Source organism: Populus nigra, chromosome 3 (assembly GCF_951802175.1).
Source record: "Populus nigra chromosome 3, ddPopNigr1.1, whole genome shotgun sequence".
Classification (NCBI taxonomy): domain Eukaryota; kingdom Viridiplantae; phylum Streptophyta; class Magnoliopsida; order Malpighiales; family Salicaceae; genus Populus; species Populus nigra.
In genome coordinates, this window is record NC_084854.1 from 19,760,424 (window position 1) to 19,787,055 (window position 26,632).

Here is a 26,632-nt window from a genome sequence, read left to right on the forward strand (position 1 = left end):
AACTTAGTGACAGGTGTGAGGTTGGTAACATAACTAAGACATCCAAAAACACATAAGTGTGTATAGATTGGCAGTGTGTTGTGCAAAAAGCTCGTATGGTGATTTATGAGAGAGTAATGGTGTGGGAAGATGATTTATGAGGTAACAGACAGTTTGGATACTTTCTCCCCAAAACTTTAAAGGTAAATTGGCCTGAAATTGAATAGCACGACCAATGTTTAAAAGATGCCTATATTTATGTTCCACAACCCCATTTTGTTGTGGTGTGTAAGGACAAGAATGTTGAAAAGAAGTCCCACACGAGTCTAAATAAGAATGTATAGAAAGAAATTCACTACCATTATCTGCACGAAGGATCTTAATGTCTTTTTGAAATTGTGTTTTGACCCAAGAGAAAAAGGATTTCAAAATTGATTGCGTGTCAGATTTGAATTTCATAAAATGCACCCAAGTAAAACGAGTATAATCGTCTACAATAGTAAGAAAGTATTGTGCCCCAAAATGTGTTGGATGTCTGTGAGGTCCCCAAATATCACAATGGATTAAATCAAAAGGTGCAGACGTTTTTATTTCACTACGACCAAAAGGTAAACGAGTTTGATTTGCCAAAGAACAAATATCACAAATATGTGTGGAATCAAAAATGATTTCAGTATTATTTTTTGCTAATGAAAGTAAAGGTGCAGATGACGGGTGCCCTAGACGTCGATGCCATAAGTTATTGGTATGGTGAATGTGGTTGGCGAGATGGGGGTTTTGTCCTGGTGTAAGGTAGTAGAGGCCATCAAAATGCTTGCCCAAGCCAATCATCCTCTTCGTGTCTATGTCCTACACAATACAAAAATCCGGATAAAATGTTACCATACAATGCAAAGCTCTTGTTAATTTACTGACAGACAATAAATTGACATGAAATGTTGGTACATAGAGAACTTTATCAAGAGATAACTCATGTGATAATTTGATAGAACCAATGTTTGTTATTTTCGTCTGTCCCCCATTTGGTAAACCAACAAATACATGTTGAGCATTAACAATGTTATGCGTTGGTGATGAATGCGATATATGATCAGTTGCTCCACTGTCAATAATCCAATAGAGAGTTAAAGGAGAACCTGTTTGTGCTATATTGCATTTTTGCGAGATACCTGTTGCATTTATAGATGGTTGTCCATTACCACTACAGAGCATGGCTATAATCTGATTATACTCCTTGGTAGTGAATGTAGGACCATCTGTAACTGGAGTGTTGTGCTTGGAATTTGTGGTAGTGTGAACAACCCTTGTAGCAGAGTGAACAACCTCAGTATTATTGGCCATTGATCTCTTATTTCTCAGCTTCACATTCTTGCCATGCCATCGGTGTCCTTCTGGAAACCCAATAATATAATAACAATGGTCTACCAAATGTCCATCTCCATCACAGTAGTTGCATTTAAGTGGTTTACGTGAAGATGTGTTGGTGCTCTGTTTATTAAATGACTGGAATGTTGGGTTTCGCCTTACCTGCATTGCATGAGAATTCATCCCTATATCAGGGAGTGGATTCATCTGTCGTTCATGTTGGAAAATAAGACCATAAACTCGTCGTGTGTCAGGGAGTGGATTCATCATCAAGATCGACCCTCGTATTGTGGAGAAAGATTCATTCAATCCCATTAGGAATTGCATAACTCTTTCTTTCTCTTCCCGTTCAGCGAGTCCCTTTAAACCTGCAGAAGTGCAAACAAGTGGATCATGGCAGGATGCTAACTCATCCCATAAAGCTTTCATCTTGGTATAATAAGAGGAAACCGAGAGTTTCCCTTGATGATTTTCAATAATTTCTTGTCGAATCTAATAGATTCTTGAGTCATTGTTCTGTGAAAACCTTTCTTTGAGATCGTTCCAAATTGCAGCAGCAGATTCTGTGTACATGATGCTGTTGGAAATGTCTAGGTGGACAGAGTTCACGATCCACAGTGTTACCATATCATTGCATCTTTTCTAAGATGCATAGTTTTTATTCAGGGGTGACGGAGCTGTAATGGTTCCATCAATGAACCATGTTTTGTTCTTTGCGCTGAGACTTATGCACATGGCACGACTCCATTGCCCATAATTGTTTCCATCAAGTGGCTTGGAAGCAAGAATAATTCCAGTATGGTCTGTATGGTGTATTGCATACGAATCTGAGAACTCTATAGAATGCTTGTCTGTCTTCGTCCTTGCTTCTGTCATGGTGTTTGTGAGAGATTTGTAATTTACTATGAGGGGGCTGTGTATTTGAGGCTGTGTTTGTTATGGTGGCGGAAGTGTGATAGGTTACCAAAGGCAATGCTCTGATACTATAAGAAGTTTGAGAATTATGTATTTTGTATATTGAATTCTGAAGACTTGAATCAGTAATATATATAAGAGTATGTGCTACTACAAATCTGTTATTCAAGGAAAGTAAATCATATAATAAAAACTGATTATATTTATATCCTATGATCTCGTTCAATCAATCAGAGAGATATGATTTCCTTCTTCATTTACTATCTTGTAACATATTTGCTTTCCTTTAACACGAACTTCAATTCCAAATCTTAAGCTTTCGGAACGTGCACAATCATAGTTATTTTCATAAAGAAAAAAAAAAGTTTTGATTTTGATATAGATATTATATAAGGGTTTTTAAATAAAAAATTGATGTGATATAAGTATAATATTTTCTATAAAAAATATATATGATAACTTATATATCTTTTTATTTTTTGTAAAAAAAAGAATTCAATCCCAAATCTTAAATTATTTAGGAATTGTTGTATGAATCCTTTGTGTTGAACAACACATAAATATGATATAGTTTTTTATTTTATATTTTTCAATTGATTACTGGATTTAAAAATATATATACTTTAATAACTACTTGCAGAAGAGAATAATAGAAAGTTCAAACTTAAAACACGTAGCTTTTGTTCCTGCAAAGGATAATTTGCTATTTAGAGGCTTGTATTTTTCCATCATGCCGAGGGTGTTTTTTTTACGTTATTATAATAAAAAAATTAATAAAATATTATGATTCAAAAAATATTTAGAAAAATAATATAATTTGACGAGTTACAAGTTTTATCTACGACTCACATGTTGCAAGTCTTATATGCAACTCGCGAGTTATATGAGAGACATGCAATTCTTGCAAAAAGATAGTTATGACAGTTTTTTTCAGACTCTCAACTTCCTATATTAAAAAAAACAACATAACATATACATCACAGTTTAGAAACACAAATCTCAATTTATCTCCCCAGCAAAATTAAAAAATCAACACATATCACAATTCATCAAATATATAACAATTCACAACTCATTATCAAACACAATAAAAATTAACATAATATTTTATTAAATTTAAACTAAATCTATAATTCTTAAAACATTAAAGCATGCAATATAAGTACGTCTAAAAATCACCTTAGCTCATAGACGAGCTTAGAGTGCTCGTGGATGGGCTTGCACCACCCCAAATCATCCAACTCGAGGACAAGCTTGTAACGCCCGTGTAAGGATCAACACCAAAATCAACCCAGCTCATGGAAGGACATGCCTCCCTAACTGCATGTCTCGAATCATGATAAGTGATCTCATCTTCCTACTTTGAGATGTTTAGCTTCCCCAACCTCCTTAAATCTAGCATGGCACAAGTTGAACAAATTGTTAGCCAAGGCATATGTCATCCCATCGACACCTTTGTGAATAATGGATGTTGTTATCCAAGCCTCTTATAATAAGAAATGAATCTAATTAATAAAAAAAACTAATTAGCACTCATGATCTATAATAAAAATAACCATCATTTATAAAAGTTTTATATTTAAAAAAAATTATATCAATCGATTTTGCTCTAGATATTGGAGCACATAATACATCGAAATATGTAGATATTTTGGAAAACATAACCATATAGATGCAGTAAACTAATGTGTTATTGGCAAATACCATCTTATATAGGTATTTAGATCAATTATTAATTGTCGTTCCATATATAGCCAACCTTTCTTAGCATTTTAAAAATCTAGGGAAGTTGCATGATAATCTACAAATTCCTTTCCAACATACCCTTTTCTATAAATGTTTTCCTTTGTTGATATTTGGTTTCTTTAATTATCATCTAAACCAGATGGACTAATTGCATGTAATGCCTGTGTGGTTCTTTAAGTGTTACTTGGCACTTAAGTGAACTCTATATTAAAGAAGTTTCCTCGATCATGTCTATTATTCAATTAAAGCTCTAAAATATTCATTTCATTAATGTTGGTAAACTTAAACATTGAATTTACACTCACGTTATTACATATGGGTACATCGATATAATAAATTGGACTAATTCGTATTCGTATTATCTTTCAAGTAATTTCAACTTTAACTTTAAACATATTCCAACCAAGTTAATCACATAATATTTTAAATAGCTCATTAAAAGACATTTATAATATAGTAGTTATGAACTCATTATATCATTACATAACATTTTAAATAGCTAATTTTTATCCAATTACATATTTCTTGAGGTTTTTTTAAAGGTTATAATGATTTTTTTTTGTTCAATATTGTTGTTGTTTTTCTATCATCTAATTAAAATAAAATTAATTTGTTAAATCCGGTAGAACTATAACTCAAATTATTTATATATTTTTATTTATTTAAAACATGTTTGCAGTGCTTATACACCACAGAAAAAAAAAATACAGAACCACAGTGCAACGAAGGCCCATATCTAGTTGTTACTGAATGTTGTTTCTTTTTTATCTGAGGGAAGAAGTGAAAGGGTACAAAAATTAAAACCCGCTAAATCTGTGGGTCCGACCCGGCATGTGGAGCTTGTGTCCATGTCAATTGAATTGGAAGGATTGACTTCGATGCGATTTGGTTCCTTACCAGCTAAGAAAAAAATAAAATAAATAGAGGTAGTAAGTATTATTTCATAGATAATCAATCAATCATCATTAATTTCCACTCTCTCAAAAACAATCAATCATGGAGGAACCTCTGTTTTCAGGTACAAATTAATTCCATCGTTCTCTTTTGTTTATGAACTTCTATCATTTCAATATTATAATTTACATAAGATTTCTGTTGTGTGTGTTGAAGAAAACAGGAGTGAGTTGGGAGAAAGCGAGAAATGGAGCTCCTATCAGTTCGTTGGAGGAACCGGTTCGGTATTACCCACCGCTTCAGTCAGCGTCGATGAAATCCGGTCAGCTGCTGCCTCTTCCGATTATTACCCGCCCTCCATTCATGCCGCCTTGCTCACCTCGCCTGAACCCAATCCCAACGGTATATATATATACATATATTTTCAGTGTATGGAAATTACATCACTAGTTTCAATTTCCCTTTTCTATCTTAGCCTAAGGTTTTATGCAGTGAATTCAATCGTGCAGTCAATTGTTGTGACTATTTATTTATTTATGAATTGCATCACTTGATATCTGTCTTTTGGAAGTTAAATGCATCCATCATTATTTCGATCATGAACGGGAATATTCCTTCTTTCCTGGGCAGAGCAAGAAGCCATTGTTTATCAGGGAGGATATGTGGGAGGTGACTACGGTGGATCTACCAATGAATTTCAGAGGTATAACAAAACCTTTTTACCCGATTTGATATGATGGATTTTATTGGGACTCATTATATGTATGGCTTGCTCGCTTGATTCATTACTGGTTTGGGTTTTGCATTATTAAGCTTGTAATCCTCTCTCTATCCCCGTTATTTTCCCTTTTCACTTCAAGGATTTTACGCTTTCTTCTTATAGCCTCGTTTTGTATTATGAAAATACTAGCAAGATACGACGCAGAGAGTAAGTTTGCACGATACTGAAGAGTTCAAGAAGTTCTTATTTGTCTTGTTATATGTCATGCAGTATTAATTAACTTTGTGCCAATCCATTCATCATTATAACCTTAGATTATGCGAAGATCTAAAGGGAAGTAAGAGTCAAAATAAGACTGTTAGACATCATGTTTACCTTGGTTATTTAATTTCACTGTTGATTTAATCTTATTTTTACAGGCAAATATTGGATGAGGTTGAGATTCGAGAGTTGCTCATTGATCATGTTGGCCATCGTTGCTGTTGGGGAAGTCGTCCTGCTCGGACCTGGAAGATTCATGCCGTGGAAGACTGCAATGTCTATATAGGATCTCTAGAAACTTTCATAGAGGAGAGGGAAATTATTAGAGAAACAGAGCCATATCACGGTGGGAATATTGTTGGAAAGGATACTGCACCTGAACTTGGCGTCTGGGAATTGGATCTAAGATCTCAGTTCCCTGTGCTCTTTATACCTCATAAAGAAACAAGGACCAAAGTTCCTAATTCTGAAATTGTTGAGAAATGCACAGGTATGCACGTTAGTATGTTGGAATAAAGGACTCTTTTGAGTTTATACTATAAAATTCTTGATTCAGTCTGCTCGAAATTATATTTACCTAGGTTATTTACTTTCCCTGCTTTCCTGTACCTCTTTTAGTCTTATTTTTGTGTTTTCCAATTGGACAATCTTCTATCCATGCGGTGCAAGAGGCATCTGGTGCCCGTATTTTAAAATTTCAGTTATTACTGCTTACTTCTTACACAGCTTTACTAAACATTTGCAGATTGTGCTGGGAAGGGAGATATTGTATGTACTACATGCAATGCCAACCAAGAGCCTGGAATTAATAAGGAGAATCAGATGTTTGATTGCCCAACCTGCTATGGAAGGGGTTTGATTGCTCATAGAGATGGGTCTGACACAATGTAAGCTGTTTTCCCCCCTTCCCTATCAGGTTATGTTGCATCGATAAACCAATCTATGACTTGTGATCAAACTTCTAAAGTTCTTGTTGCACATTACATTGTACAATTAACTAGCGTAGAAATTGTCAGTTTGTTGTCCGAGTAATATCCAGTCTGATGAACTCAACTGTTGGTGCTGGAACTAATAGCTACTAACTATATATTTTGTAATGATGTCATGTTTAACAAGGTTGTTGGCTTGCTCTTACTAATTTTCCTCTATAGATGCACAAAGTGTTCTGGAAAAGGGAAAATCCCCTGTGCAACATGTGGATCTCGTGGGCTGATAAAATGCAAGAAATGCATTGGAAGTGGCGCTCTTTTGTCATGCAATGTTGCCATTGTTAGATGGTACGTATATGAGTTTCTGCTGATACTCTCACTACCTGTAAAACTTTGATGTTGATGGAATTTCTTTACTGTCTGAACTTTCTCGTCTTTGTTTAAAGAGGAGGCCAGCGTCTTCATTTTTAGTCACTGTTTTATGTTTCATCTACCTACAGTGTATGTTAAAAAAATAAAATCTTCAACCATGCCAATGGAACAACAATCACATTTCTATTTCAAGGATAAATAATTGTTGAAGTTATGAATTGAAAATACAACTATTATCATCATATCTCATGCCATAAATTCATCTCTGCTGACGTGGTTCCTCAAAACTAAAAATATCTTGAAGCTAAATCGTTTGAAATGTTTTGTGTCATCAGGATTCTGTGACTAGTAACCCTTTTAGATACTGCAGTGACATACTTTACTTGCTGTAACCTTACAATTGCTTATGCTACAGAATGTATGAAGTTTCCTTGGGTGGCATGAGATATTTTCAAGGTTTTGTTACTATGGCATGTATATAACTAGCTTCCAAGTATGCATCTATATCTTTTTTCATCAGCTTAGAATGGTTTGTGCTTATAATGGTGCAAACCTTGCTATCAACAGGAAGACCCTTTCAACTCGCAAAGTTAGCGCAACAAGTGGGGCAGCATCAGTTCCAGATGAAGTTTTTCATAAAGCCAAGGGTGTCCAATTATGCAACACTCAAGCACATCAATGCAGCCCGGCATTTTTCGCTGACTCATTCTTTCTCAATAAGTTTTCATCCGAAGTTATTGCTGAGAGAGCTTCTGTACCTCCCACTGCGAGGGTCATATGTGAGAGGCATGCCATATCTGTTGTGCCAGTGACACGCGTCACCATGACTCATCGTGACCGTTCATTCAGTTTTTACATTATTGGTTTTAGCAGGGAGGTATACTTGAAGGACTACTATCCTTCTAGGTTTTGTTGGGGGTTATGCCCTTGCTTGGAGTGGTTAAAGTTGTAATTAGGCGTATCTCTTAAATTAGAGAATTTGGGATCTCTGATTTACTATGCTTCCTGTGTTTGTGAGCTTGTTTTCTTTTATGGGTGAGAATAACTAGCGGCCATCCTATCCTGAAGAGATTTTTTTTATCTCAGTATTTTGTTGTATATTTTATGTTCCCCGTTACTGAAATGAGATATACAGATCGTGTAACATATAAACTCCTTTCTATTTTGAAATTATCTATGTTGATCCTTCCTTGTTTTAAGGATCTTGCAGCGTATAAACTTCTTTTTTACCTGGTATAATTTAAATTTTCAAATTTAGAATTCTCTCTATTTAAAACTCCTTTTAAGTTATTTTTTATCACCATATCTCTCTTAATTTCTTACTGCTTCAAACTCTTCTTCTTAGACCTCTCAATGCCTGGAAAAACCACCAAAACTTAAATAAACCCTAGGCACGATATTATGGATGAAGTTTCAGCATTTCTCTTCCCTCGAATGGTCAACATCCTAGATATCCCCCAAGCTTCTGACCTTTCTTCTTGCGAGAAATTCTTCTATCTTGACTTAACCCAACTTTGGATCGAGTTCTGTTGTTTTAGCCCACTTTTCATCTAGATGCCAACCTTTAACCATATTTTTGGTCCTGTAGTTCATCAAAATCCTGATTTTCCTGAAATCCCACATGTAAGCAAGGATGTGGCCATTAAAATTCGTAATCGTGTTATCCCTTTTTTCTGTTTCATCCTGAAAAATCTTTTAAAGTTAGTTGGGAAATATACCTTAATCATACTCTTTTTTAAAATAAAACTCGTTAATATAAAAAAATAACTTTATGGGCCGAACTATACATGCTTAGTTACAAAGATGATTATTTAATTAGCTACAAGGATATTACCTGCAATGGCCGAGTCTGAAGGATGTTCTGCACAAACTAATTTCATTAAATCAACTATACAGCAATTCATGAATCAGTCCCTAACTTTTAAATTTTGCTAGTTTCTCTCCTGCCTTTCTTTGATTTAGCAAATCCATCCCTCCTAATAATTTTCTTTGACTTATACCGTCAAAAACCATGCAAGGTTTACCGCTCTCCTTACAGAAAATAACACAATAGGAGACCAAAAAACCGAAAGAAAAATGAGGGAGAAACTAACAAAAATTTGAAGGTTGATGAACAATACGTTAATTGGTAGTATAGGTTAAGCATTGATTCGTGGTTCCACTTATCATCAGGAAGCCTTTTTTCATGTGGGCTTGCGGCTGTCAAGATTAAAGGAGTATCTAATATTCAAATAAATCACGCGCGAGTACGTAAACATTGTTTATTATTATAAACCAAAAAAAAAAAACATACTATATATATTGAAATAAATCAAGCACATTAATCTTGTACCATAAAATTCTTTTACAGAACCGATTATTACTGCAATATAATTCAATTATATAGTTTAATTTAAATTTAATTGATAAATAAATCAAATTCAAATATTTATAAAAGATAAAACTTAATTATTTTTGTTTTTTATATTACTTTCATTTCCAAAAAAAAAAAAGGGTAAATGAATAGGTTTTTCATTATCTTTGCAAAATGATAATAGTTGTTACGTGTTGTGTTGATACTGCTCAGTTGCTCATTATCAATTGTAATTATCCAACATGAACAAATTTGGTATGTTTTTTTTTTTGTTTAATGTTGATTATCAGATTAACTTGTATGTATCTTGATTAATCTTATATGTTTTAAAATTAATAATTATATAAATTTTTAATAATTTTAAGATACGTAAAACTAATAATTTTTAAAACTACACGAATAAGAGATTTCGTACGTTTAATATATTGAAAAGAGACTGCATCCAGCAATAACTCAAACTATCTTTTTTATTTTAATTTTTTTTTGTTCAAGTCGAGTTGGATTGGAATCCTCAACAAATCCCAGTTTGTACTTTCTAGTGACAAATAACCAACACGCGGCCGTATGGAGCACCAAAAGACAGAACATGCAAGCTTGTAAAATTCTGCGGTTGATTTTCATTTTGGCGGTCAGTCAGTTGGCACCGGTCAATACGCGAGTTTTTTTTACTGATATAACGCACATGTTAAAGAAAGTACGGGAAATATCACAGTTTTATCATAATCGAATATCGGTTCACAGCCAAATATTGATTGTTTTAAAATTTATATCTAGTTTAAATTAATAAACTTTTACAAAATTTAATCTAAAATTTTATAAAAATTCAATACTCATGAGATAAAATTTAAGATTTAATAATTAAAATAAAATAAAATAATATGCAGGAAGAGAAAAGGAGTAAAGAAACAAATAAAATAAAATAAAATAAATAATGGAGATTACATTATAGTTTTATTTTTAAAATATTAGTATTGCTAAAAAAACCCTAATGAAACGATTTAATTATATTTTAAAAAAGACAGTCAAATAAGATTATAATTAGTTAGACCCTAATGAAACGATTCAATTATATTTTAAAAAAGACAGTCAAATAAGATTATAATTAGTTAGAGGTTAATTAATGATTAATTATGATATTATTTGGTGTTATTTCAAGTGTAATTAAAATTATTTCATTAAGGTTTTGAAAACAAAACCTTAGCATGTTCTTCTGATCTATTATTTATTTGTTTATTTATTCTTTCACGTTACATTATTTTATTTTTATTTTTTTCTTGATTATTATATCTTGAATTTTATTTATAGGCTATTAAATTTTTATTAAATTTTAGATTAGTTTTTATTTAAATCAATTAATTTATATAAAAATATATTTTAATTTTAATTAAATAACTGCTATTGAAAATAGTGGATATATCCATAACTGTATACAAAACGAATCTACATAGATACTGTCGTGTTTAAACTGCGTCATCTTTCTGATACTTTCCTAACCTACGTTAATATTTACCAAAAAGTGTAATTTTCAAAAAACAATCTGTTTCACGTGGGTTCCATGATTAAAACCCGTGATGGACCCACGACGGTGACCCATCAACGAAGTCCCATCGCTTTAACAAATAAGGATGAAATCCATCCAACGGATATAAAGTGCCGGAGGATACATAATATATTTATTAATTGAGTGCTTACCCCAAGGGAGGGGGGGTAGGCAGAATGGCGCCACGTGTCAGTATAAGATTCCGTGAAATGTCAAAGGAAAATACGCTGCTCCGCGTATAAGCAAAAGGTACAAGGGAAAAACTGAGTCAGAGAGAAAGGGAGGACAAATCTGGAGGAACGTTCAAATGTATCACCGTTTTGCCCGTAAGAGAATTCTCGTCCCAAAGAGGAGAAAAGGTCCCTTTTGAAATGTCCTAACTGCCCCTTTTCCCTTTTCCTTTTCGAGTACAATTACCGTTTTCAGTTACTATTCCTTGAGATTTTTAATTTCTTATTACTTCATTCATGTGGGTTTCTAATGGTTTCATTAAAGCTAGGTGACCGGTAAAAGGTCATTCTAATATACCGTTGTAAAATTAGTAATTTTATAATAAAAAAATATAACAATATTTTAGAAAATAGATTCTTAAAATTAAAATATATATTTTAAAAATATTAAAAATAAAAAAATTATAAATCCTTGACTTAAAGGATTTATGGTATATTTATAACTCATAAATATTATTCTTTTATGGAGAGAGAAGAGGCTGAAGTATAATTTTATTTTGTGATATTGTGAGTTATATTTTACTTGAAGTAATACATATTGGATCGATATAAAATATTAAGGAATCCATATGGGATTCCAAAAAAACATCTGACAGGTGTTGAGTTTAGGTTTATTAGAGATGAAAAATGAGTTCAAACGCATTACCTAGACCCAAACATATTTGAGCCTATACTCCTTGAATCACAACTATATATTGGGCTTTGGCTTTGTAGCTCGAGCACAGTGGATGTTTTTAAAATCTATTTTGATGGAGTTTTTTTAATTTATTTTGGAGTTTTTCTAGTTCTATTTTATTGTTAGGCTTTTGTTTAATTTAATCGGAAGAGGTCAACCAGATGGTTAATAAGATTTTATTTCTTCATAAAATGGTTAATGAAAATTTCTTCTTAAATTTTTTGTTTTAAACATTAAAATTAATATACAAGAGAATTTATTAAATTTTTATGAATGTTACATTTTATTAAATTTATTAAATTTTTATGATGTGGGGGTGTGCTTTTAAAATTATTAAAGATAAAATTAAAAAAAAAACAAAATGTATTTTTTCAATCAACACAATACTTTGTGTTGTTTCCCCTTCTCAATTAGTTGTTGTTAATAAGCATAAGATAATTTATTGTGTGTGTAATCCATTTCCTATTTGGTTACTAATAGTAAGTAAATTGATCAGTGCAGTTACTTGAAGACAATGACTCCATTGTCTAAATCTTCATATAAATTGCAATAAATATCCAACTTGAAGTAAATTTCATCTCTTAATTAGTTAATTAATGCATTATTAGATTAATGGTACGTTCCAGTAATTTATCGCAGGAACGCAAGAGTCAAGTTTCCTATTTGACTCATTTTTCTTCTTTATTTTCTCGAGAGTCAAGAGCATGGATACTTTTGGAAATCCCTGAGCAATTTTGTTACTAAATCAACTCAAGTGACCTGCTGGAATCAACGGCTCAAATTGCTTTCTAATTAAATCCTTATATAAATTGCATATATAGGCATCGAAAAAAAGAATAAATCTCAAGTAAATATCTCTTTAGTGCGTTCATGCATTATTAGAATTAACGGCAATTAAATGCATGGAAGAATCGGAACATGTTACTTTCGAAATACATAAAAAAAATAAAAAAAATTGAAAAGTCATGATCACTTAACCATAACAACATGATAACAATATACCATAATTAATCCCATGAGGATTTAAACTAATTACGAGAAGATATTTATGCTGGTCAGGCTGGCTGGCTATGTATGGAGCTTACCAAAGAAGAAGAAAATCCAAGAGGTCGATTTGGTAACTTACTATGAGTGAAAAAAAAAGAAAGAGACCAATATGTATTTGTGAAGGAGTCAGACAGTGTCCGAGAGGGAGAGGGAGAGGGAGAGGGAGAGGGCAAATAAAACACCAAAAAACCAGAAAAACGAAAGCGCACGCACCTCTGCTGTCCCTTACATTACGGACTTCCTTCCCTAACTTCCTTCCCTCCCTCCCATCCCAACTACAAATCACACGAACCAACAAAACGCAACTCTCCCTTCTCTGCAACATATTTTCTTCCTGAATTAAGACCACAATGTCGTCTGGAGGTCCCACCGCTACGTCCTCCACCAATGCCAGCCCAAGGAGCCACCCTGGTCCCACCACCACCAGACGACGGGTTGATGCCATCGCCGCAGACAGAACCTCTAACTTCTCCGATTTCAACCACGATTTCTCTGACGAAGAAGACAGTCCTGGCGGCTCTTCCACTACTGGCGGGCCCCACCATTTTCATCATAACTACCATTGTCATAACCATAGCCACCGCCACCACCCCTTGATAAAGTATCTTCTGCTTCGCAGGAAGTTTTTCTTTTTTGTTCCGGAGTCGTGGCTGCTTGGGGTGGAGGATTTGACGGCTGCCATTTCACGTGGTTTGAGATCCGGCAAGAACATGGGTCGTAGGATTTTTGGTGTTTTAATGTTAATGGCGGTTTTGTCGGTTTTTCTGAAGGTCTCGTTTTGGAGTCAAACGGAGAGAAATATTCATGAAAATAGTAATTTAGTTATTTTCAGACATTTTAAAGATGATTGGGCTAGGGCTCAACGTTCTATCATCGAACACCACCCTTCCATTTCCACTCCCCTTCTCCACAAGCTTCCTCCTGTAAGTGACGTGATATTTTTCTTTCCTTTTTCATCTCTTTCCGTTTATTTGGTTCAGGAGAAAGAAAAAAAAACTATAGCTTTTGCTTTTCTTTTTTATTTTTAATTTATTTTCTTACGGATAGAATTTGAATGTATTTCATGAATAATTAGTTGTGCCAAGTAATTTTTTTTTTTTTAATTTTTCTTTTAGGGGTTGAATACCCGCAAAAGAAAAAAAAAAAAAAAAAGGTGTTATGACTTGCAAGAAAATGGGTGGCAACCAATGTTCGGCTTGTACTTGTACTGTAGTGTTGAAATTGTATTTGATTAGCCATTGTTTTTTTAATTGTTTTTTTTATATAAATATATTAAAATAATATTTTTTATTTTTAAAATTTTATTTTTAACATAGCAAATCAAAACATCCAAAAATATAAAAATTTTAATTTTAAACAAAAAAAATTCAAAAAAAAAAACACTCTACATGTTTGCCTTTTGCATATAAAATGTATTTTTAAAAATATTTTAATTTTTTTCTTCAATTTTTTTAATAATTTTAAATTATTTTACGTGTAAAAACAAATTTAAAACTAAAAAAATATTATTTTAATATATTTTTAAATAAAAATAACTTTAACAAAAAAAAAAAAAAACATTCTAAACTATTTACAGAATGCATGTAAATGGGCTGCTTTGAAATGACTAGTCAGATTATAAGTTTTCTTCTTTGCTTTTAATTTTGTTGTTTCTCATGGCCACCCTGACATATGCATGATTATGAATTTTGGTTTGTAAGTTTTAATCCGGTTTGTAAGTTTTAATCCGTGAACAAACATTCTCATTTTTTTCCAATTAGCTTGAATTTGTGTGATTGTTGTTTGCAGATTCCAAAAATCTGGATGAAACCCAACAGCGACGACTTTTATCAGTGCATACCTCCGCCAAGAAATCAAATAAGTGTGTGTTTTGCTTCTGCCTTAAAAACTTGTTGGGCAGTACTTTGCAGTCGATGAATTCTAGCCTAATTTTTATGAGATTTTAAATTGATCTAGGAGCCAGGAAAACAAATGGTTACCTTCTTGTTCATGCGAATGGTGGATTGAATCAAATGAGAACAGGAGTAGGTTTCAGTATTGACACCCTCTAATTGAGTTTGCTATTTAGAGAAAGCTATCCCGATTGGCGCTGATTTTTTGTATTTTTTTTTTATGTGCAGATTTGTGATATGGTTGCAGCTGCTATGTTAATGAATGCAACTCTTGTTCTTCCTGCTCTTGATCGTGAATCATTTTGGACGGATCCAAGGTATCTTTCTAAGTAAATTCTAGCTGGTGTATGATAAATGTTCTGCTGGTTGTAAAGTTGAAAGTAAGCAATTTTGTAACTCCTTTCAGCACTTTTAAAGACATTTTTGACTGGAGGCACTTTATGGAAGCGTTAAAAGATGATATTGATGTAGTTGAGTATTTGCCATCCCAGTATGCAGCCAAGAAGCCCCATGAAAAGGCACCTGTCTCGTGGTCTAAGGTTTGAAAACTTCCCTGTAGTTTTATTTATTTATTTATTTGAGAGAAAAAAACCTCCTCTGTTACTGGAATTATTGCTTTGTTGGTTCATTTTCAGGCCAATTACTACAGAGTGGAGATGGCGACATTGTTAAAGAAGTACAAAGTTTTAAGGTTTACCCACAGTGATTCACGGCTGGCTAATAATGGCCTTGCAGCTCACATCCAGAGGCTAAGGTGCCGTGCCAATTACAAGGCTCTCCGGTATGCAAAGGAGATTGAGGATCTTGGAAAGAAATTGGTTGATAGACTAAGAAATAAAAGCGAGCCATATGTTGCTCTGCATTTAAGGTACTTATCTTCTGGTTTCGATTACCATTCTCTTAGCTGGAAAGATGTGCCATCTGATTTCGTGAGAAGAAAAATTAGCAAATTTACCAGAGCCAATGTTGACTAGCAGATATGAGAAAGACATGCTTGCCTTCACTGGCTGCAGCCACAACCTTACCGCAGAAGAGGCTGAAGAGCTCAGAGTTATGAGGTTCAAGACTCCGCATTGGAAGGAGAAGGAGATAGATAGTAAAACACGACGGCTCCAAGGGGGTTGTCCGATGACTCCCAGAGAAGCTGCTATATTTCTAAAGGCTATGGGCTACCCATCCTCTACAGCTATCTATATAGTTGCGGGGCCATCATACGGAAGCGGTAGCATGGCACCCTTCCTTGCAGAGTTCCCAAATGTTTTTTCTCATTTTAATCTAGCAACATCGGAAGAATTAGAACCTATCAAGCCATATCAAAATCGTCTCGCTGCCTTGGATTATATCGTGGCACTTGAAAGTGATGTCTTTATTTATACATATCATGGAAATATGGCCAAAGCTGTGCAGGGGCATAGGAGGTTTGAAGGATTTCGAAAGACTATAAATCCAGACAAGTAAGATAACAAATCTCACCCTTACTCCAATGTTGAATTTTCTTCTTTGTTGGAAATTGGACTTTCAAAATCAATCTAATGATAGAATGACATGTGATTTCAGACGAAATTTTGTCGTGCTGATTGATCAGTTGGATGACGGTGCATTATCCTGGGAAGAATTCTCTTTGCAGGTTCAGAGTTTACATTCAGACAGGATTGGAGCTCCATACCAGAGGCAGGCAGGCTCATCACCGAAGGAGGAAGAGAACTTTTATGCAAATCCTCTTCCTGGATGTGTATGCAACATTTCCCAGGAGATATTTGTGAGCCCGAAACTTGTCCAAACAGTAAAACCAAGTAATAGGGCTGCATTGAACAGATAGGGGCTAAGTTTGAATTTGAGCTTGTGCAGTAGACTATTTGATGCCCGTTGCTTGAAAGGTGGCGAGTCTGCGTTGAGCAGCTTTTGCCCAGACAGGGGGGGAGGGTAAGAGCTGCCAGTAGGGTCAAGAAGTCTTAAGGTTTCTCACGTGGCAGGAAAGATACAAGTTTCATCTCTTGTTTAGACAAGAGGATCTAACCAGAAATTTAGGGACGCAGGGAAAGTCAAAGCATAATTCCTAGGTGAATCATCTCAGTTACAGATTAGATTATTTGATTTATTGGTTATTATTCTTTATACAAAATTATTATATATAACCTTCGCTCGGCCATCAAATTAACTCTTTGATCAGCATGATCACAACAGTGCTGGTATATGTCTTCATTTTGCCAGTGCAGACACATTTACAACCCTCACTGAATCAACATAACTCCACATTCTTCACTCTGCAATTTATGATAAACGTCCTGCTCTGTCGAGCTAACATTACCAGAAGTCTCACAGCAAGAATTTGGCAGCTCAAAGCAACGGTGTCGTTCCTTGAAAATATGGAACCTGCATTAGAAATCACATATCCTGAACAGAACAACAACCTTTTGGAAATCCAAGATTCACATTCCATGCTAGCCCGCGAAGCAATAACAATCCCTTACTCTTGTCTACCGCGGCGTCTTTAATTTTTTTGACATAAAAAAATGCTAAGGCGATGCTGCCGATGAAAAAAAAAAGCAAAAAAAAATAATCAAAAACTGGAGTTGTGTTTTATTTAAGTTTAATATGTTTGATTAATTTAAATAACCAAAAAAAAACATAGCAACAATAAATAAATTTAAAAAAATAATAATAAAAGGATGCTATGGTAACACTACTATTTTAAAAAAAAAATATAAGATTTAAGTCATTAATTTGACAAGATTCAACCTTCAGCATTGAATTGTTGAGAATTAAGTATTTTTTTTATTATATGATTATCTCTATCCCATGACCAGATCAAGAGAGGTCGTGGTCTAGTGGATGAAGGGACTTGTTTCCTTTTTCTACACTCAGGTTCGATTCTCTCTATGCATGCATGTCACCCTCACGATGCTTTACATGTCCACTGAACTTATAGTATATTCAGTAGGCCTGAGGATTAGTTGTGGTGTGCGTAAACTGGCCCGGACACCTCGGGTTATAAAAAAAAAGGTATGAGATGTTAGCCTAGGTTGATATTAGTTTTTTTTTTAAAAAAAAAATTTACATTTGTTTTCTTTCTTGATTTCAGCCATCCCATGACCAGATCAAGGGCATAAGATGTTAGTCTTGGTTGACATTGGTCTTCTTCTTTAAAATTTTTTTACACCCATTTTCTTTTTTAATTTCAACCTTTGACATTGAGTTTATTAAATATCAAGTTTTTTTGTTTTTTTATGTTATTAATGAGAATGTCTCAATCTCATAATTCGAGTCACAAGTTTTTTATGTTAACTTGAATTGGGTCGAGGTTTTTATTTTTTATTTCATAATTTCTTTTTATTTTTATTTTTGTCTTTTAGCATAAGGTCTATAACTCAAGGCATATAATTTATTTTACTTTAAAATATTTTGGCATCGTTTTAAAATTATTTTTTTAAGTTTCAAAAGAAATTCGAAGCATCTATCTAGTGAATTATAACACTGTATTTTTCTCCCTTCTTTTAGTTATTTTTTTAATTGAGTGTTTTCGAATTAATACTATCGAATCTGTACAAGGGGTTCTTGATTTCCTCTGTTTATTTATTTGTTTATGAGAATTTTTAGTTATTTTTTTAATTGAGTGTTTTCGAATTAATACTATCGAATCTGTACAAGGGGTTCTTGATTTGCTCTGTTTATTTATTTGTTTATGAGAATTTTCTGGCTTGTATTGCTGTGATAGAAGGACTAATTGATTAATTATCTAAGTTTGGTGATGATTGCAAGTTTGCAACGTTAATATACTTCAGGGACTGGATTAGACGTTGAGTTCTCCCTGACCTCAGATGTTTTCTTCTGTTTTTTTACTTCAAAAAAAAAACGGAAAAGAGTCAAAAGAAAAGAATAAGGCCGTCTTTGAAAAATGACAGACGTCTTCAAACGCCCTCAAATTTAATAATACCTTGGATCAACAGCGTGGTGTACACGTGGCCTTCACAAATGACAGTACTCTTTTTTGTTTTTATTTTTTATTTTTTAAATTTCCTTTTAAGGAAAGACGTCTCCATAAAAGCTCGTGTATACTTACTTATACACACGTGTGTGTATTTTATTATTGAAAGTTATAAGCTCCGATTGGATTTCATGAGAAGGGAAAGAAAACAATTGCTGAGATTGATCACAAAAATCAAAGCAAAGAAAATGATTCTTAAAACAGTTTAGAAATCTTTTGATGTCATTAATTATTTTTGCTTTTAAATTAATGAAATTCATTTCATTATTTTCTTTGTTATGAAATCTTTTATTGAAAAAAAGAAAAATCAACAACCATTAACATGTTAAATTTTATGATTGATTGTTGGTGTTTTCTTTTTTTATGAGAAGGAAAAGGTCGTGGACGTCCTCATACGTCCCCGGGCGTTTTTCATCCATCTATGCTTCTGGAAAAGGTCTCCTAACACTTGGGGAGGGGGGGAGGTATAAATATAGACAGACAGACAGACGTCTTTGAAAAATGATAGACGTCTTCATACGTCCAAGGGCGTTTTTCATTTTTTACTCTATGCTTCTGGGAAAGGTCCTAACAATTGAGAGAGAGAGAGCGAGCGAGAGATGTATATAAATAGTGATAGGCAGATAGAAGGCAACTCAATTCCAAAAACAGCACCACCACCACCACAAAGAACGTTTCAAAGAAGAAGAGAACAGTAAAGGAAATGGCTGATCACCCTATGCCACATCTGGGATTTGAAATTGAAAGGTATGTTTGAAGCTCTTTGCTTTGGTTTACTCTCTAGCTATCTGTCAACATTTTAATTTTCTCTCTCTAAAGTTTAGGACCTTCATTTTAATTTTATTTTCTTATTGAAGACTTCACTCACTTTAATAGTATTTATCTTCTACCATATCCATATTGGTGCTCCAGTTTCATGAGAGAATTACCAAGTTCTGGCTCATGGCACTGCTTGCCATTTCCCCTGTTCAATTTCTGGGCAATAGGAAATCATTCTGTCCAAATTAAGGAGCAAATATCTAATACTATTTATTATCTACATAAATCGCTGTTCTAATACAATAAATACATAAAGATTACTAAAACAAAAACACTATTTTGGTATCCTAATTTCAATTTTGTTGTGATGGCAGCATCATCACGCAGCATGGCGTTTTTGCTTTCCTAGTCAACACACTAAATGGCCAGATCCAGGTGATGTACAAATCCATGACAGCATCTCCATTTGACACACACGAGGGGGTCATGCTCGCATTCTTTATTGCGTTCTTTATTTACGCCACCGCATCAGTGGCCGAGATCATGCTCCGAGCTCGTGAATCAATCTACCATCCTATTGTTAGCTATATCCGCTTGTTTGCTAGCGGCCTCGCCACGATTTTGCTTCTGGTGATTCTTGACCCCGTTTTGGGGTATATCATCTCTGTCATATGGGGTAGTTTATTTGCGAGAGTAGCGTATGAATCATGCAAGGAGTTGCAGGAGTTCCGAAGCCACACAGCTCAATTGGGACACAGCTTGTGGACCAAGCTTGTTGGAGTCTTGGGATACCACAATGAGGAAGAACCAGATCAAGCTATTCGCCCGGCCGTGTAACGCCCCATTTGGCACTTTGTTGTTCTTGCATTTCAAAATTCCTTAATTTATATTGTACATTGTAATCACGTCTTGATTATATGCGGAATGAAGAACAGAGTAGAGAAATATCCTCCTCTTTTTTTATTATTAGACTTGCAAATTTTAAGGAGATTGACTTTAATTCAGAGAGTTTTGCTTGTCAAATCAAAGGGTTCCTCAACCTTCACAAGTAATGGATGCTTTCAGGTACAGTTTTCAAAAAAACAGTTTATATGTATGTTTGGTTACTGAGAAAATGAAGCAGAGGAAAAATTCAATTTAACCGGTTTTGAGGAAGAACCAATCGGTTTGAAACAGATTTCAATTCGGTCCTGTTCACAATCTCAAGAAATCACAACTCCTCGTTCGGTTAGATTTTTTGGCCCAAACCAGACCGGACCTTTATACATTACCATTGTCCTACAAGGAGGTCCTGTCATTCTGGCTCTTTCGGTGGTTTTACATCATATATGAATATTAATTTGGTCAGATTTTGAATGGCGTGGACCTAAAAATCCCAGGAAAATTCCTCAAGAAAAAATGCAAGGCCCAGCAAGCTAATAAATCGAGACAACTGTTGAATCAAATTTTACCAAAATGAGAAAACAGACGGCAGTATAGCATGTAAATTTCAGACAAAATAACACAGTTTCAAAGTAACAACATTGATTCTGTGACAGCAAGCAATAGCAATTTATAAACTGAAATCAGGGGGGAAAAACATAGAGAAAACATTCCGAGTCACATGAACAGATCGTTTCCACAAAAGAATTATCGCCTGGTTGAGCGGATGGCAACAACTTTGCTCTACTCCAACATCAGATACCCACCCAATTTCACAGAATAAAAAAGACACTGTTACTGTAAAACCCAGAGTGAAAGTAGTCTTCGTATCTGTAGCAGCAAATGAAAAGAGAAAAGAAAGCAATATGATGGAAAAAGGATCCCAGAGTGTTATATACAGTTGGGATATCCAATATTTCCCATTCAGGAAGATATATAGTTTTTTCAAAGTAAAATCATTGATCCCCTAACAGATAGCGACAAGCTATCAAGGAACGCTCCAACCAGCAAAACAAGAAATCATGATGGTAAATGGATCTCAGCGTGTACAAAATTTATCTCCATTTCATTGTTAGATGCAGGAAGATAACGCAGTAAAATCAATAACATCATTGATCCACAATTAAAAATAAAATTAAAATCAAATAAGAAGAAAACAGAGAGAAAGAGCATCTCAGAGAAATCTGTCCCCATGATTTTCTTCACTGTAAAATCAAAGTGCAAGGATAACGATTTGGCTAACTCATCACTGATGCTCGTATAAATAAATTTGAACAATTGAAAGCACTCAACAAAAATCTTGTTGATTAGTCGCATACAAATATACAAGGTACCTTCTTCCAGTTCCACTGTTGTTAGAACAAAACCCTTTAATTTGTTAGCGAGGCAGGCCCGCTGCCGTGCTTTTAAAGGCGGCTAGGTTTAGGTTTTAAGCTAGAGTGTGTTTGGTATGAGAGTTAGTCTATCCCGTGCTCCAGCTGAGATCACCCCGCGCAAGCATGAATACATGCCAAAACTCCTGGGCGTTACCCCCTTCTTATATTATACGACGACCTCGGAGTTATTATTTATCAATGAGAGGAAATTGTTTGGCGGGACCCGCTAAAAACTTGAATACTTCGCAAGTGTTTTTTATACACACACACACATAACACTCCTGCATGTTGTTACTATGAATTTAAATAACTTTATTAAATGAAGTGCAAATTTGAATTTAAATAATCTTTTTTTTTTCTTTGAAAAATTTGGTTTTAGTTATTTGAATGGGTCAATATCTGATAATAACTGTTTGAGAATGTGGTTGTGGTTATTTTTTAAAGTAATTTTTACTTGAAAATATATTAAAATGATATTTTTTTAATTTTTAAAAATTATTTTTGATATTAGCGTATTAAAATGATATAAAAATATTAAAAAATATTAATTTATACTTAAAAAATAATTTTTAAAAAAATACTTTTAAAACGTAAAAACATACGTGACCAGTAATTAGTGATTTTGTAAATCAGTTTTTCTTGTTTTAAAAATATAAGCTGTCCACTTGATTAGAGTTTACTTCTTATTCCTTTTTCAAATGCAATTTTTGTTTTATTTATAGCAGGAAAAGTTGGAGATTTAATTGTGAAAGGCATTTAAATGTATAAACACGCACTCACATCAAGATCAAGACAATTTAGAATATTTATATAAGTTAATTAAACATAAATAAATCATTTCTCACCTAATTAATGGTGGGATTCAAATTGGAAACCACAAGGTGAAAAAATGTTATTTTTACAACATTAATCAACCCAATGAAACAATTAAATAATTTGCTTAAATAACAATTTTATCTGAGAAAATGTTGCGTGCAATCTTTAATGTGCATTTTGTACGTGCGTTGATATTTTATTTTTTTCATTAGATTTATTACGAATAAATATTATACTTGCAATTATATATATATATATATAGAAAAAGAGAGTTATGTTTGCTAAGATTAGACGGCCACTAAAACACACATAGCCAGCTCAAAATAAGTGTCATTATCTTATAAATAAATTTTATATTATTTTAGGAGTAGTTGCTTGATAGGAAAGATAGATAGAATTAGAAGATAAAAATAAAAAAGCTCACCCTAAAAATAAAAATATACATATATATAAAAAAATATTATCCTAAAAAATTAAAAAATAATTGTTTGAATGAACGGCAACCAACAATTCATTTACTGACATTTTGAAGATGTTAGGGAATGAGTTTTAACTTGTTTTTTTGGTTAAAAATTGAATTTTTATTTTATTTTCTTAGTTTTTTTTTTCATTTTGATATGTTAATGTCAAATATAAATTTTAAAGATAAAAAAAATATTATTTTAATATTTTCCAAATAAAAAAATATTTTAAAAAACAAGTATTACTATATTTTAAAATATCTTCTTTAACACAGAGGGGGGGACGAGGCCACCTCCCTCTTGCACAAAAACAATAGTCATTTATTAAGAACAAATTAATACATTAAAATAATAATTTTTTTTATTTTTTTAAATTTATTTTTTAACATTAACACATCAAAATAATACAAACACATAAAAATAAAATTAATTTTAAACACAAAAAAAATTATTTTTTATGAAATGTGGTTTAAGCTGTGTTTTCAAACAGATCTAAGTATTAATTAATAGTCTATTTAACATTGTGGTAGTTATTGTTTTGATATCAATATGTTAAAATAATATAAAAATACAAAAAAAAATTGAAAAAAATAATAATTATTTTTTAAAAATAAAAAAATAAACATACTGTGAAGGGATTAGATAAAAACAAAAACTAGTCATTCATGGTAACATCCAGCTGTGTCCTCTCGAATTTTGAATTTCAAAAATCTATATGGCGTGGCATCGCATCCAGCTCAAATCTCCATTCTTAACGTTACAACTCACATTTACTCACTCGCCAATTCAAAACCAGCCCCTTTCACTCCTCACCGTTCATACCCAAACCCACTTCCAACCGTTAGATATATCTTCCTATAAAAGCCCCCCCTGTCCCTACACCCTCCTCTCCCTCTCTCATTCTCTCCATTTCCTCTGCCGAAATAAAATAAAATATAAACTCCTTCCTAATTCTCATTTCGTTCAAGATGCGTGAGATTCTTCACATCCAAGGAGGCCAATGCGGCAATCAAATTGGTGCAAAATTCTGGGAGGTGGTTTGTGCAGAACACGGAATTGATGCAACTGGGAAATGGAATGGAGATTCTGAGCTGCAGATTGAAAGGATCAATGTTTATTACAACGAGGCAGGTAATGGCCGGTATGTTCCAAGGGCTGTCCTTATGGACCTTGAACCTGGTACTATGGATAGTGTCAGGTCTGGTCCTTATGGCCAGATCTTCAGACCTGATAATTTTGTTTTCGGACAATCTGGTGCCGGAAACAACTGGGCTAAAGGCCATTACACAGAGGGTGCCGAGTTGATTGATTCTGTCCTCGATGTTGTCCGAAAAGAAGCAGAGAATTGCGATTGCTTGCAGGGTTGGTATTTCTTCCTTTCTTTCTTTTTGAAATGGAAATTTGGTTTTGGTCTTGTTGCTAAGGTGGGGTGGGGTTTGTTGGATTTGCAGGATTTCAGGTGTGCCATTCTTTAGGAGGAGGGACCGGATCCGGTATGGGAACTCTTTTGATATCGAAGATCAGAGAGGAATATCCAGACCGGATGATGCTTACCTTCTCCGTCTTTCCCTCTCCCAAGGTTTCTGATACGGTTGTTGAGCCTTATAATGCAACCCTTTCTGTGCATCAGCTTGTTGAAAATGCAGATGAATGTATGGTCCTTGATAATGAAGCTCTCTATGACATCTGCTTCCGTACCCTCAAACTCACCACTCCAAGCTGTAAGAACTTTGATGTTCACATGTTTTTAGCTAGGGATTTTAATGTCTTTTATGTTTTTGTTATTGATTTCACTGTTCTTTTCGGCGCAGTTGGTGATTTGAATCATTTGATTTCTGCTACAATGTCTGGGGTCACATGTTGCCTGAGATTTCCAGGACAGCTTAACTCTGACCTGAGAAAGCTTGCTGTGAATCTGATCCCCTTCCCTCGGCTCCATTTCTTCATGGTGGGTTTTGCTCCTCTGACCTCACGTGGTTCGCAGCAGTACAGTGCCTTGACTGTCCCAGAGCTCACCCAGCAAATGTGGGATGCAAAGAACATGATGTGTGCAGCAGACCCGCGCCACGGTCGGTATCTGACAGCCTCAGCAATGTTCAGGGGCAAAATGAGTACCAAGGAAGTTGATGAGCAGATGATCAATGTTCAAAACAAGAACTCTTCATACTTTGTTGAATGGATCCCAAACAATGTCAAATCAACTGTTTGTGATATTCCTCCTACAGGACTGAAAATGGCATCGACATTCATTGGAAATTCGACATCAATTCAGGAAATGTTCCGTCGTGTGAGCGAGCAGTTTACTGCCATGTTTAGGAGGAAGGCATTCTTGCATTGGTACACCGGGGAAGGAATGGATGAGATGGAGTTCACAGAGGCAGAGAGCAACATGAATGATTTGGTTTCTGAGTATCAGCAGTACCAAGATGCCACAGCCGATGAGGACTATGAGGATGAAGAGGAGGAACTCCATGACATGTGATCTTGATCCATGTTACTATGTTGAATGAAAATGCTTGGAGTTGGGTTGTGATTGAGGTAGTGGACGTTGAAAGAAATGCAAGCCAACATTCTGCTGTCAGTCTCTGGCAACAGAATGGATGATTCCAGGCAGATGGAGGCCATTTTATTGTCATACTTATAAATGTTTGTAGTTTTGGTACTTTCTTTCTTTCTTGGGTTTTCAGAAGGGAGGGAACAAGGATTGTCAAACAAGTACTCTTATATGCGGATACAATTAGAGATGTTAATCTAGCGTTAACATCTCTTCTTCAATCAACTGTTGCATTTCTAATTATGTTATTATTTCTCTCTAAAATAACTACACGATGTCTGTTCCTCAAGTGATTGATAACTTAAACTTCATTTGCCATTATACATCAATGATACAGCATTGGACAATGTTGCTTATGGCCACAAAACATTATGCAATCATGTTAATAAAACTTTCCTCAATGTAAGGAAGGCTGGAAAGCTAAGCTCAACTCTGTACACAAATGGAAAGAAACGAGACGGTTTCTCCGAGCTTAGAGAGTATCTGGGGATCATTCTATTTTCAGCTCTCTCATGAAAATAACCACCATGGAGCACACAAAACACGGATTCCTGTGAAACTGCCCCGCCGCTGTACTTCCACTCCAGCAGATAGCACTAGAGATTAAAGATGAAACGGAGTCCACAATAGCATGGGCCTTGAAGAGAAGCCGAATAAGAAACTTTAAGTTTTGCAGAGATTCACAGATTACTTTTAGCAAGTTCCCGGACTGTATAACGTTCTGGTCACCTTTAGAACAAAACCTAAAGGTTACAATTTTATCAATAACCGCAACATAGAGTTTTGAGAATAAGGGCTGAAACTGTGTTAGAGTTTTGAAGTTAAACACCAATGCTCCCA

At 34.2% G+C, this 26,632-nt stretch overlaps 4 protein-coding genes and 2 non-coding genes across 6 annotated transcripts; 4 read left to right on the forward strand and 2 right to left on the reverse strand.

The window, feature by feature from the left end:
- Positions 1 to 4,862: 4,862 nt before the first annotated feature.
- LOC133690260 (uncharacterized) lies at positions 4,863 to 8,400 on the forward strand. The gene is made up of 7 exons (XM_062110493.1): positions 4,863 to 5,023; positions 5,116 to 5,301; positions 5,530 to 5,602; positions 6,040 to 6,371; positions 6,627 to 6,768; positions 7,033 to 7,158; positions 7,750 to 8,400. The coding sequence occupies exons 1-7, from the start codon at positions 5,002 to 5,004 to the stop codon at positions 8,132 to 8,134; spliced, it is 1,266 nt and encodes a 421-aa protein (XP_061966477.1). The 5' UTR covers positions 4,863 to 5,001; the 3' UTR covers positions 8,135 to 8,400.
- A 4,754-nt stretch (positions 8,401 to 13,154) lies between these two features.
- Positions 13,155 to 17,085, forward strand: LOC133687866 (O-fucosyltransferase 19-like). Its single transcript, XM_062107202.1, has 8 exons — positions 13,155 to 13,951; positions 14,817 to 14,889; positions 14,985 to 15,052; positions 15,149 to 15,237; positions 15,327 to 15,459; positions 15,556 to 15,788; positions 15,898 to 16,374; positions 16,478 to 17,085. The coding sequence occupies exons 1-8, from the start codon at positions 13,379 to 13,381 to the stop codon at positions 16,737 to 16,739; spliced, it is 1,908 nt and encodes a 635-aa protein (XP_061963186.1). The 5' UTR covers positions 13,155 to 13,378; the 3' UTR covers positions 16,740 to 17,085.
- Positions 17,086 to 19,511: 2,426 nt separating this feature from the next.
- LOC133689058 (uncharacterized) lies at positions 19,512 to 20,609 on the forward strand. Its single transcript, XM_062108773.1, has 2 exons — positions 19,512 to 19,652; positions 20,039 to 20,609. Exons 1-2 carry the CDS (start codon positions 19,609 to 19,611, stop codon positions 20,499 to 20,501), a joined length of 507 nt encoding a protein of 168 aa, XP_061964757.1. The 5' UTR covers positions 19,512 to 19,608; the 3' UTR covers positions 20,502 to 20,609.
- A 1,007-nt stretch (positions 20,610 to 21,616) lies between these two features.
- On the reverse strand, positions 21,617 to 21,707 carry LOC133690417 (small nucleolar RNA snoR27). Its single transcript, XR_009841448.1, has one exon. It is a non-coding gene; the product is annotated as a small nucleolar RNA snoR27 (small nucleolar RNA).
- A 45-nt stretch (positions 21,708 to 21,752) lies between these two features.
- On the reverse strand, positions 21,753 to 21,844 carry LOC133690416 (small nucleolar RNA snoR26). Its single transcript, XR_009841447.1, has one exon. It is a non-coding gene; the product is annotated as a small nucleolar RNA snoR26 (small nucleolar RNA).
- A 2,246-nt stretch (positions 21,845 to 24,090) lies between these two features.
- LOC133687868 (tubulin beta chain-like) lies at positions 24,091 to 26,035 on the forward strand. The gene is made up of 3 exons (XM_062107203.1): positions 24,091 to 24,600; positions 24,690 to 24,959; positions 25,050 to 26,035. The coding sequence occupies exons 1-3, from the start codon at positions 24,207 to 24,209 to the stop codon at positions 25,718 to 25,720; spliced, it is 1,335 nt and encodes a 444-aa protein (XP_061963187.1). The 5' UTR covers positions 24,091 to 24,206; the 3' UTR covers positions 25,721 to 26,035.
- The last annotated feature ends 597 nt before the right edge of the window (positions 26,036 to 26,632 follow it).